The sequence below is a fragment of the Salarias fasciatus genome, chromosome 20 (assembly GCF_902148845.1).
Source record: "Salarias fasciatus chromosome 20, fSalaFa1.1, whole genome shotgun sequence".
Lineage (NCBI taxonomy): Eukaryota > Metazoa > Chordata > Actinopteri > Blenniiformes > Blenniidae > Salarias > Salarias fasciatus.
In genome coordinates this window covers 3,042,199-3,054,660 of record NC_043764.1, presented here as the reverse complement: position 1 = coordinate 3,054,660, position 12,462 = coordinate 3,042,199, and the positions used below count along the sequence as shown (strand labels likewise).

Sequence of the window (12,462 nt, the reverse complement as noted above, 5' to 3'; positions counted from 1 at the left end):
CCTGAAAGAAGAAGTCAATCCCAATCAGACCGTCGGCGCCGCAGAACGGAAAGAGAAGCAGCTTCAGAGCTTTGAGTCTTGAGATGAACACATTTCCTGCTTCGGGAACACATCCCTGCAGCCGGACTTATCGTCCGATCATTTCTTTAGATATTTGTTCAGCCAGGCGGTCACTGTGCCAGATCGCCAGTCTGCTCGTCATCTTCTCAGTTATGTCGTCAGCTGATCTCTTGGTCTGTCGGTCTCGGTCATCAGTCAGTTAGTTCAGGGAGTTAGTCGGTTATTTAGTCAGTTATTTCCTGGTCTCCCTCGTCCGTCTGCAGCCTGAACACCTGAACTCTCCAGCCGGGTATTGGAGACGGTTTATTTCGCCCAAGACGCCGCTGGATTGCATCGTTTTGTGATTCTATTTACCTGCAGGCAGCCAGTGGTTCCATTTGTGATTGTAGTTTTCTGGATTCAGTTTTCTTTTCATCTTCAGATCATTTTAGCTGAAGGTGGAGCGGTCTTATGACCCATAACACCGCCGGTTTCTCCACCTCGGTTTTATTCTGTTTAGCCGGTGCCTTTTCGAGCCATTTCACTCTGTATTGATTTTTTTTTTCCAGCGATTCACTTTGAATGCATCCGATTTCCATTCAATAAGGGATGTCTGCTGAAAAACATCCAAGCTGAAAAAGGAAAAGTCAGAGATACTGTGAGTTCCTGACAAAAAACTGGACTTTTTCTGACAGGTGACCTGAGTAACTGGAAGTAGAAAAACTCTTCAGTGTTTTTACTTCATTAATCTAACAAAAATGCATAATTAAGGGAAATATTCAAACGTTGTTGCTGTTTGATGCAGCGATCGTCTGATATTTCCTCCCACAGCAACATGCTCCCGCAAGCAGTGATTCTTAGTGTAATTCATTCAAATTCCCCCAAAAAACATCCACAACAATGGCGGAGGATCCATTTGTTGTGAACACCTGGCTGTTTGGAAATGTGATGCACTGTCAGACGAGTTTGATTTCTCCTTTCTCAGAGCGAGACGTCTGAAACACTTGAAATGGGGTTTATAATTAGTTTGAGAGCAACTTTTGTAAAAATACCTCAAAAAGAAGTTCGGATGAAAATCAAAACTCAAGGTGTGTTGAACATGAAGTTGTCATGAGATCGCAAAACTTTCCTGTTATTTTTACACTGCTTCTTGCTTCTATCACATCACAGCCCAGTCATGTGTATCACGTATTGACGTGCCGATACTGACACCAGTATGGAAAGACGGACCGATTCTGCAAGGCGTTCTGGTGAAAGATCACCGATACAACCTGGCGAATATTACGTCAAATCACACGTCAGCAACGTCGACACCAGGAAGACAAGACAGGACGAGTGACGGCATGATCTGGACACTCTTTGATGTCAATGAGAATGACGAAGTAAGTTATGTCGTCGACATAGAGGCAGCTTTCGCATATGGCTTGTGTATGGAGTAATGCTGAGGCATAATTGGCATTTATATACCTCATATTTGGGTATCGCAAGCAGCTAAAGGTTGGTATTTGGACTCAAAAAAAGAGACTTTGGTGCATCCTGAATAACCAAACTAGCGGTTCACTGGTACTAAATCACACACTTCTCCTGCAACAAAGTTAGATTCATGTAAGAAACCTTTTTCAGCTCTTCATTTTCCTACTTTTTGGATCATTTTTCAATTAATTCATGATTAAATGGTCTTGTAGAATTTTCAGAGAACACCCTGTGAACCTGAAGTTACCCTGAACTGAAACATATTGACCCCCAAATAAATCTTAACCAAAAAAAAAAAAAAGGTAATAAGGTAATGCAGTGACACTTACTCCTCCTTCAGTCTGTGGAGGCTAAATGTGTGCATGTACGTGCGCCATCCCTGCATGTGTAAACATCATGTGCTGCCCTGCATACAGAAACATAAACTCACAAACGCGTTCAGAGTTTGAAGAAGGGATGAAAAGTTGACTTCTCAAAGTTAAAAAAACACAAACAGAGAGAGGGAGAGAGAGAGAGAGCGAGAGAGAGAGAGAGAGAGAGAGAGAGAGAGAGAGAGAGAGAGAGAGAGAGAGAGAGAGAGAGAGAGAGAGAGAGAGAGAGAGATCAGATGACGGGGGCACCAAGCAGGAAATGCTAGATCTCTTCACACATACATACACAGACAGTGGAAATGTGATTGACAGCTCCCTCAAGGGCTGAAGTGAATTATTCAGCGCAGTGTGATGGAGCGACAGACAGGCGAGCGACAGACAGGCGCACGGCGTCGGAGAGCGAGACGCCCGGCGGAAGGCTGCCGATCATCACAACTTCCCTCCAGGCACATTCTGATTCCCAATCAATAACTCTGCTGAATTCTGCATTAATCTGTGGTGCGCTCGCTCACGGTCCCCCGGACTTGAAATTCCAAAAAAGAAGTTGAACACATCACAGGCATGGCGAAGGAGATGGCGAGACAAACAGCAGCCAGGGAGCACGTTGTGAAAAGAATGGTTTAGTGAGTTCAACTGGTTAACTTGACTTTTCAGTTTGTTTAAATTAAGCTTTGGTTAAGGCCCGCCCCCAAAAACAAATTAACCAACAGCATCCAGATCCTAACTGCTCGGACTTGGACAAAAATTCTCACCTTCGAAGAGATCTGGCTGGCGACACTTTGGCTTTCTGGGCTATTTAAGTCACTTAAGACGCAAAAAGGAAACGATGAGGCTGGAGCAACGCAACGCAACGCAACGGCGATACGAGGATAAGAAACAGTTTTTATTTTATCCCATTTCCCAAACAAGAAGAAAACATGGACAAATGTTTGAAGGATTTCTAGAAAACAGGTAAGACAACGTAATGTATAATATTAGCAATCTCGTCATATAATATCAATCCCACAATGCCAGCAGCGAGCACAGCTAGCACAGCTAGCTTGAATGCTACTATTAGCCACTGCAACTGGTATTAAATACTGCCATGTTTAACTCATGCATTTGGAATATATTTTCTTCTGGCTCTAAAAGTTGTCTGGCGCCTGCTGCGGTTTGGTTTCCACAGCTGATTGCACGTTTACATGGCATCTGTGGAAACCGGCTGGTCCGGGTTAGCAACAGTAACTATGGGGGGGGCGGAGCTTAGCCAAAGGTCAGATGAAAATGTTATATTCTGTGTTGTGTCTGCTGCTTTAAGAAATTTGTTAAAAAAAAAAAAAATCCTTTTTTTTAAACTCTGTTTGGTGGATTGGCCGGATCGAAGCCTCTTGTGGGCTGGATTTGGCCCACGGGCCTCATGTTGTTTGACATCTCTGCTTCGAAGGTTTCATTTTGTTTTTGACTCCAACTTCCAAAACTCCTACATTCCTTCCCCTGCGGGCCGCCGGACGCTGCAGGATCAGACCTTAAGGGCAAAAGAAAACGCAGAGAAACTACAAAAAACACTGAATAAAACTGAAGCTCCAGACTGTCAGGGCAAATGACTTTACCAGGAAAACCCTGTGCAAAGTGGAAACCTGAGGGGAAGAAACAGACTGGCATTATGGCATTGATGTTAACAGAACAAAAAAGAAAACAGCTGAGAGAATCTAAAGTAAACACATGTAGCTGGATTTTACTTGAAAAAGATCTTTTCTGGCTGATTTTTCCGCCGCTGCTGCCTCACATGTCTGTTTAATCCACTGAAAACAAACAGAGGCTTTAACCCACCTGCTGATGATCACAAACACACACTTTAATGCCCCCTTCACTTCAGGTGCACTGAATCAATTAGTTCTCATGTTATCTGTTACCCTGCGCGGCCCCGGGTCTAACGATGCGTTCAGGAGCAGCTGAGAGCCGCGGAACTTTCCTCTGCTGAAGGTGAGGAAGCGCCTGAGTCACAAACTGGATGTTTGCTGATTTCATGGCTGTAAAATCAGTATTTTCTGTGTTTTTCAGATAAACGGCGCCCTGCAGCACGCTGCTCTTCGGCCAGTCTGTGGAGGCTCCCTGCAGCTCCCACAAAAATATCAGTAAATATACATATTTATGTCAAAACTCGTGCAGCTCGAAGAGGCTAATGTCTAACCAACCATTTGGGTGAAATACACTCACCAACTTGCTCTGCAGGTGATAAACGTTGAGTTTTCACTGCACCTTTATTAATGAATAAAATAAAGAAAAGCCTTGAAGCAACATTGACATTTTCCTTCAAATGGAAAAAGAAAAATTCTAAGAACGGCTGTAGAAGGTGAAGCCGCTTCTCTAAATGTCTAATAATGGAGATGAAAAACCCATAAGAAGAATCAAGAAAGAGGTTTAAGAGTTGAAACAGCTCAAATCAATTCAGTAGCCAAACTATCTGAGGACTGCTGAAATGGCCAAAATGGCTTCAACTGCTAAAAAAGCTGGAAAAAGTAAAATAAATAAATAAATAAATAAAAATAAAACACCACACTATTATAACAGCCGAAGAAGGAAGGACAACTAAAATCACCCAAAAATTTCAGGCCCTGTTTACACGAAGGTTTCAAATGAAAATATGATTCTGTGTTTTCATTTCAGTAAAATTCCGCATTTACACAGCAACGTTTTTAAAACGGTGTAGTTAGAACGACTTTCCTGCATCTTCACATAGTTGGAGTGCTTTCCAAAGTTGCATTATCCCCTCAAAGTTAGAAAAATGGCTGCTGACATGACTAAAATGACCTAAACCAATTAAAAAAACAGTTAAAAAGTAAAGAAACTGAAGCATCTGAAATGGTAACGCAGTTAAAATGCTTAATTTTAATGAAACTCTATTGAATTTATTCTATTGGCTCCAGTCTGAATTGAAATGATCTGAAGGTAATGGCTTCCATCTGAAGGAGTGGCAGGACCCTGGTGTCGGAGTCGTGGTGATGAGGAGCGAGCGTGTCGAATCCTGAGAGGATGGAGAGTGGAGGCTGGTTAAAGGAGGATCATCCCTGAAGGAAAGTCGCAGCTTCTGAGAGTTCAGGCTCAACACTGCCGTGTTTCCACACAATCCTATTTCTGGGTAATTCCATTTGGCTTAATGCAATATAAATTCATCCGTCCATCTGTCAATCCATCCATCCATCACACTGCTTTAAACAACCCAAACATCTCAGTTCAAATGATTAAAAAAAACCTGTCCGATGCTGTTGATAATTGTTTAGATTGAATAAAATTGCAACTGAAATTAAAAAAAAAAAAACGTTGAAAAATTTCTTACAATTTTTATGTAAATTTGCAAAACTGGATTGATTCACGAGTCCAAGACCTTATTTACATGATGTCCACATGCTTTTCGTGTTTTCGTTTCAGGAAAGTCGCAGCGTTTACACGTCAGCGTTTCAGAAACAATGCCTGTTTCCATGGAAACAGCAGAAACAATAAAAACAGTGCAGTCTGCGTCTTGGGCGTGTCCAGAAAAACTCCAAAAACCAGTCAAAAACATTGAATCTCCTAGAAATGATAGAAAAAAATGATATAGCACTGAGGTTCAAGTCCCGGTTTATGCAGGTAAAACACCGGAAGTCGATTATCTCTTCATCCATGAAGAAATCAGAAGGAAAAGTTGTATGAATGATTGTGAATGAACTCCTCCTCATCCTCAGACGTCTCTGATTCAGCGTGCTGAGCAGCACACAGGCTGCCAGTTCGCCACTCGGGCTGATTATTAGCTGTGGCTAACGGTCCCTCCGTCTGGACCCCGTTCAATTACCTCTCTGGATTGATGGATCCGGTCTGGCAACTGGCACCGACCGACTGAAGTGTCCTTAAAAAACAGAGAACGCTCCGGCAGGACTGGAGCTGTCGGCGTGTCGGGGATTCTGTCTGAACAGGGTGTGAATGCACCTCCCAGAACAGACGGGAGAAATCTGACGCGGTGACAGGTACAGAAGTCAGGAGAACACAGGAATCCAGCACGTCCATTTTTACAGAACCAGAGTTTCCTCCTGAAGACCCACCGGCCGGAGGACGGCGACATCATCAGCTGATCTGCATGTTAATTAAGGTCAACGAAATAATTAGAGACAAAAACGTCCCATTTTAAGCCCACATGAGCTCAAACAGTAACCCGGGTTTGAGTCGGTAGAGAATGGGTCGTCTTCCCACTCCGTCCTCCAGAGCCGTCTCGGTCTTCAGCCCACATTTTCAAGCTCTGGGTCTTGACCAGGGGTGGTCAACCTGCGGCTCTGGAGCCACATGTGGCTCTTTAGTCCCTCTGTAGCGGCTCCATGAAGCTTTCACAACATGATGCATGAACAAACACTGAACTTATTTTTATTATAGTTACACACCACAGCTCTATTCAAAATGATTCAGTCAAAAGGGATTCAGAAAGAGGTACATGCAAAATTTGGAAAAATAGCTAAAAAATTGTCAGAATGGCTTAAAAAAAACCCAAAATGTCTAAAATTTCTTAAAGAACAAATTACATATGGTTGGGGAAAAAAACATACAAAACTGTTGAAAAAGATGTAAAATTGTTAAAACAGCTAAAATTTTAAATTTGTCAACATTTTAAATTTGTCCTCGAAAAGAGGAACAAAAATGTTAAAATAAGATACAAAAATAGGTTACATGTAATAAAACGTTCACGATCCTGAACTGTAGTTAAAAACTTATATGCATCATAAGATCTAGTTTTTGTTTGAGCATCAAACATTTATATGAACCTTCCTGAGCTGCATTCGCCTCATTCTAAAGGAAAATCTTCTTTATGGCTCCAGAACAACCTGACTTACTGAAGTCACAACAATGGCTCTTTTGGCCTTAAAGGTTCAGAACCCTGGTCCTGACTGAGTCTCGTCTCCTTAAAGTCTTGGTCTCCTGACTCTCTGCTCTTGACTCTCTGGACTTGTCAACTTCACTTCGATCACAGTCTCAATGTACTTTACATGCTCGGTAACATTCACCCATTCATGCATTCACCCCCTACAGATGTGACTCAATGTTTTGCGATGTTCTGCTAAAGGTCACTTCGACAGACGGACACAGCGAAATAGGCAATCGAACCTCGAATATCATGGTCAGGAGCAACTCAACTGAGACACAGAAGACCTACGATCGTGTAAGAACATGCAAACTCCAACGGGAAAGACGACCAATCCTGGAAGGGTGATGTGACCGCGAGGTGCCGGAGCGAACCTCTGCCTCTCCGTTACCTCACCAGTTGAAGCAACGTGACCTGATAATAAAAAGTGATAAAACAGCAGCGTGACCTTGATTCAGAATCCCAACGAGCCTCTAAACGGCGCTGAGCTCCGTCTGCAGACGCTCGGCTTTTTATTTCCTCACACGGTCGCCGAACGGCGCAGGAAGAAAAGGCGGCTTGACCTTCGCCTCATGTTTTAGGTCAATGAAGCAGGAATCCTCTGCTCTCACGCTGCTATCAGCATCAGTGACTTTCAGCAGGACACATGTAGAACCGACTGCGATCCCCGTGAGCAGCTCCGCCGCTGATTTACTCCGATTTATCTTTGACTGACTGACAGCGGCGTGCACACAGGAAGATAACAGTCAGTAAAACACTGTAATCCGACGGAGGATGTTTGCTCAAGCCTCCTCGGCGAAGGTAATTTCATGTGGACGGAGTTTCTTTATCAGATGTTTAACAAGCAAAAAGGGGAATTCTGGGTGTTTTTAAACAGTCCAGACAGCAGATTTCAGTAACCTGACAGTCGAGTCGAGCCGTTATCTTCATGAAAGCTCAGCAGAGGAGAGAAACATGGTGGACAACTTTCAAAGTGCCCCGACAACTTCTTAAAAATGTTTTTTCTATTATTTACTTTACAAAATGTGTCTTTAAATGTTAACTGTCCAGAAGCATCAGCGATTCATCAGGATTTCGTTCTTGAGTACTTTTCTCAACTAGATAATTTTATCCCTGAATTCCATGAAATACAGTTTGCAAGTATTTGAGTGGTTTTGTTGAAGGTTTAATCATTTTCAAAAGTTTCGTGTGAAACTGAAACTTTTCTCAAAGAAAAAATGCAAAAACGACGCGTTTTCACATCAAACCGTGTGGTGTAAACGTTTTGCCTTTGAAGGGGAAAACGACGGATCTGACGTTGAAAACTGGAGGAAACCTGGAGAATCTGAGCTCCGTCCGTTCAAACCGGCTCCTCCTCGCCCTCCGGCTCTCGGCGTTTTATTGTTGTTCATTAATGCAGTTCATTATCACGTCTGCATGTAATTACACCGGCGTGTGAATTCCCACATGCTCCATTTGGAAATTAGTTGTCGTAATGCAAATCTTTATTTAATTTGCTGCGTTTTCCAGTCTTGTCCGTTGCGTTTGCAGAGATTCAAAGGTCAACTGTGAAACTTTGCTCTGCCGGGTCGGAACCAGAGACGAGTTCATTTTGCTTTCTCATGTGTAACTTCTTATTTCCTCATTCACCGTCTCAAGTCAGTTTATGTTTATCTTATCATTTAGTACGACATAAACCAGAAGTACCTGTACTGGACTTGAGGTCTATTTTTTTTTTGTTTTGGGGATTATAATTTTAATAAAATATTTAATTTCATATTTGCTGCCTGAATTTGAAGACAACGTTTTTCAGCTTTCCCTCACTGGATTTGCAGAAGTTGATGAATTTTAGAGCGATCTCAATTTCCATTATTAACGACTGAATGCCGGAACTTCCTGTTCCCATTAAAAAAAGAAAGAAAAAGGAAAAAAGTCCTTTGAAATAATTTCGAATCCATTTAAAATCAGCAAGGTTGATATAATTTTTCTAAATTCTGTGTGTATATGAGACATAAAACCCTCCCTCACTGTCAGAAAAACACTTAAAGCCATGCTAACTGCTATTTTCATTCAGTTTTTGTCACAATATTAAAAAAAGCACAACTGTGCCTAAACGGTCCAATTAGTCTGAAGCCACACAACAAGCAGATGTTTGTGGAAACGCTGAACGCCGGAGAAACTGCCAAGGTAGTATTGGACGTTTGCCAAGAGTATTCTGAATGTGTTTTTAAGATCACTGAGCTTTGAAATGAGTCGTTTACTTCATAACAGGTGACTTTTATAAGCTAGAGCTGTGTCGGAGATTTGCTGCTGTCGCTGTTTCATAAGTTTTTGTGTTTTCACTGCGCATGTGAGATCCACAGATCCAACATAAGGCCTGTGGGTCAAAACTGGCATACAAAAAGGCTCCAATCAGGCCAAACTATCAAAGAATAACATTTTTTGAAGAAAACTTCGATTTAAAAAAAAAAAAAAAAAAAAAAAAAAAAAAAACTCTGAGTGAGCAAACTAGCACTGGGCCAAATTTACATAACGACATCTTGTAGTGAAAATGCCAAACTTTACTTAGTATGCTGACGGTGCTCGGAGTCAGTGAAAACGCTGCCGTTGGATTCTCCCGGATTTTACTGAGCTATCTGTAAAAGCGATGCAAGTTGCACCCCAACGTCCCTATCCTCCCAGTGTTCATGGTTAGAGTGTGTCGTTCTCTGGTTTCAATACAAAAACAAACAACAGCGCCCCCTAGTGGCCGGATATGAAAACCGCATAACTTTCACAATGTTACTGTCTAAACGTAAAAACTTCTCTGAAAACTAAAACACAAAAACAGATTAGTTTTAAATTGAAACATTATGTAAACGGGACCTCGGACATGTCGGAAGCAGCCTCGTAGATTTACAGCTAAAAGACAGCTATGGAAGTCTTTGCACTAAAACAAGGGGAAACATTTATTCTGAGGTTAAAATGCTGTAATTCGACTGTTCTGGCCGGGATCGGATCAGATTAGCCTCTATCTGACCCCTGAGACGGGTTCAACACACCTCATGTCCAGAATAGTTCCTCGATGTTGAAGAGCCAGCAGCACGGTGATACGTGAACATGGAGAATTAAAAATGGTGACTGTGCATCACTTTTTCTTCAGTAGTGATTAATTTGTCACAAAGGAGATGCTGAGAAGCTTCTGTGGTCAACTACAATACAAACAGCGGGGAAAGATGGCGAAAAGTCGAGGGTTTTGTGGTGGAAAATGCTTCTTTCCTAATGAATCATCCACTTTTAAATGTTATCCTCACAGAAGACTGCAGGGGAAAAAATATACATCATTTCAAGATCACTGACAGAACACACAGCCGAAGCAGAAGAGCGGCGAGGTCAAAACCACAAGCAGAGCCTTGATAACACTCCTGTCAACATATCCGGAGCCCGACAGACGGAGAGGAACTCCGCGCTGCAGCGCAGAAGGCTGTTCAGGCCGAGGCAGGTGGAGATCGGGGGCCTGTTCACACCACAGCCGTGTCTGTTTACACGACAACCGTGCTGAAGATGTAGCTTTTTGAAATCGGCTCCCAAGGTGGAACTTTTTGAAAACATCCTGGCTCCGTTGCCTTGGAAACAGAGGAAAATAACACTCTGGAAACGTTGCTACCTGACATGTGCACAACAGACATAATTACTTGTTCTGCACAAACTCAGTAGACGGACAGTGTTTTGCTCTGTGCATGCATCTGTGGTTTCATTGCAAAATGAAAAAGAAAAAGTCCAACAGCGCCAGCTCATGGAGTGACGCCTTTTTCAGAATTCCTGCCATTATCATGTAGATGAAACGAAAAGGCCAAAACGATGTTTCCTCTTTAAACACAAACGACTTCAGACACGTGTCTATCAAAAATATTCAAAGTGAAAACGTATTGTTTATGTGTTAGAAAAATGTCAAATCTACACAGTGACATTCTGAAAACTACGTCCATTTCCACAGAGTGAGCCACAGAGTGAGCATGTTGGACCACGAGTTAGTGCTGTGATTTCTGTACTGAATCCACAGTGCGTAAAACAACGTTAGAAACACTGAACATGAGACAAGATGACATTCGAATGGACTAACAACCAAGTTGGATTGTTAACTGTCCACTCTAAAAGTGGCAAGTCCAGGAGAATCTGGACCAGGACCAGGACCAGGACCAGGAGAATCTGGACTGAGACTCACGACATTCTGGAGGAAAACACTGTCTGACTGTGCATCTACTGAGCATGTGCAGAACTGCACTGGCTGTGGTGCACATGTGCAGTAGCAGTGTTTCCAGAAAATGTTTCCACCTTTTATCACAAGTCTTACTGCAAAGTTCCACCTTGGGAGCCGTTTTCAGAAAAGTTGCCTTCGCAGCGGCTCTGACCACCGTTGTCGTGCAAGCGGGCGCCTGAAACGCAACGAAATCTTCGCGTTTCCCACTTGACATGGTTGCTGTTGCAAAGTGAAAATTAGCTTCTAATGGGAGAAATTACTCTTATTTATTTCCCCGTGGGATGTTGAAAAAAAAAAAAGAAAGAAAGAAAGAAAAAGAAATCAGAGGAAAAAGCCACACTCCTATACATGCATGCGCAATTAGCGTGCACCGGCCAGGACAATGCTCACACGTGCACCGCACGTCTGCACGCGCACACACTCCCGTCAGCGGTCCTACCTCCAGACCTGCCCCAGCTGGAGGACGTGCAGCACGGTCTGGAAGACCCACATGCACACGGTGCAGCACCTCCGGGGGCCGCCGGCTCTGTCCGCCGCGGCGGCCGGGACGGAGGTCGTGTACAGCGGCGTCGCGTTCGCCGCGTTGCCCGTCGCCGCGCTGTCGCTGTCCTTGGTGCTGAACGCGCCGTCGCCCGTCGCCGCCGCTCCTTCCGCGCCGCTCCCCGCTCCGTCTCCCCCGCCGCTCAGCTCCGAGTAGTCGTACACGAACCAGCGGAAGCTGAGCACCTGCACGACCGCGGAGGGCACCACGACGAAGACCAGCGTCAAGCCGAACCACCAGTAGTCGCCCCTCAGGTAGTAGTCGGCGGCCAGCCACAGGTCGGTGGCGCCGTCGGAGAAGAAGACGAGCAGGGCGCAGAGCACCCAGCAGCAGTCCAGCAGCGTGTACGGCTTCCCGCCGCCCGCCGCCGCCGCGGCCGCCGCCGAGCAGCGGGGCCGGGCGGCGGGGAGCCCCGACTCCGACGCGCTCCTGGGCGGGATGTCATCCTCCACAGACACCGCTGCTCCATCCGACTTAGCGGCCATGTTGGTTAGGATGGGAGAGAAAGACAGAGAAAAGAGGAGGGGAGACGGGAGAGAGAGAGAGGGAGAGAGAGGGCGACGGGAGTGAGAGAGAGAGGGGGTGACGGGAGAGAGATTACATCATAACTAGCCTCATCAGCAGCCAATTAATTCTCAGGCTTCATCACTACAACCGCTTTTAACACCGTGACACCACAGCCAGGCTCCCAGGACGGCCACATGCTTCTGCAGGCTCACCTCCCTTTTTAAAATCCCATCATTACATGTGTCTCTGCAGCGCGCGCGCGCGCGCACACACACATACACACACACACACACACACACACACACACACACACACACACACACACACACACACACGAGACCAACGTGCTTTTACAACTCAGATCACTTTGCATCACTGAAAGGACACACAGTTTGACAATGAATCTCCCTCCAGGGGACGAAATGGTGAATGTGCATTTACTTACAAA

At 44.4% G+C, this 12,462-nt stretch overlaps 1 protein-coding gene across 1 annotated transcript in view; it reads right to left on the bottom strand.

Moving 5' to 3' along the window:
• The window catches only part of LOC115408170 (XK-related protein 7-like), a 53,369-nt gene extending 41,358 nt beyond the window's left edge, over positions 1–12,011 (bottom strand). The window contains exon 1 of the mRNA XM_030118777.1: positions 11,406–12,011. Coding sequence (XP_029974637.1) covers positions 11,406–11,992 — 587 coding nt within the window. The 5' untranslated portion in view covers positions 11,993–12,011. The remainder of the gene's footprint in view (positions 1–11,405) is intronic.
• Positions 12,012–12,462: the final 451 nt, after the last annotated feature.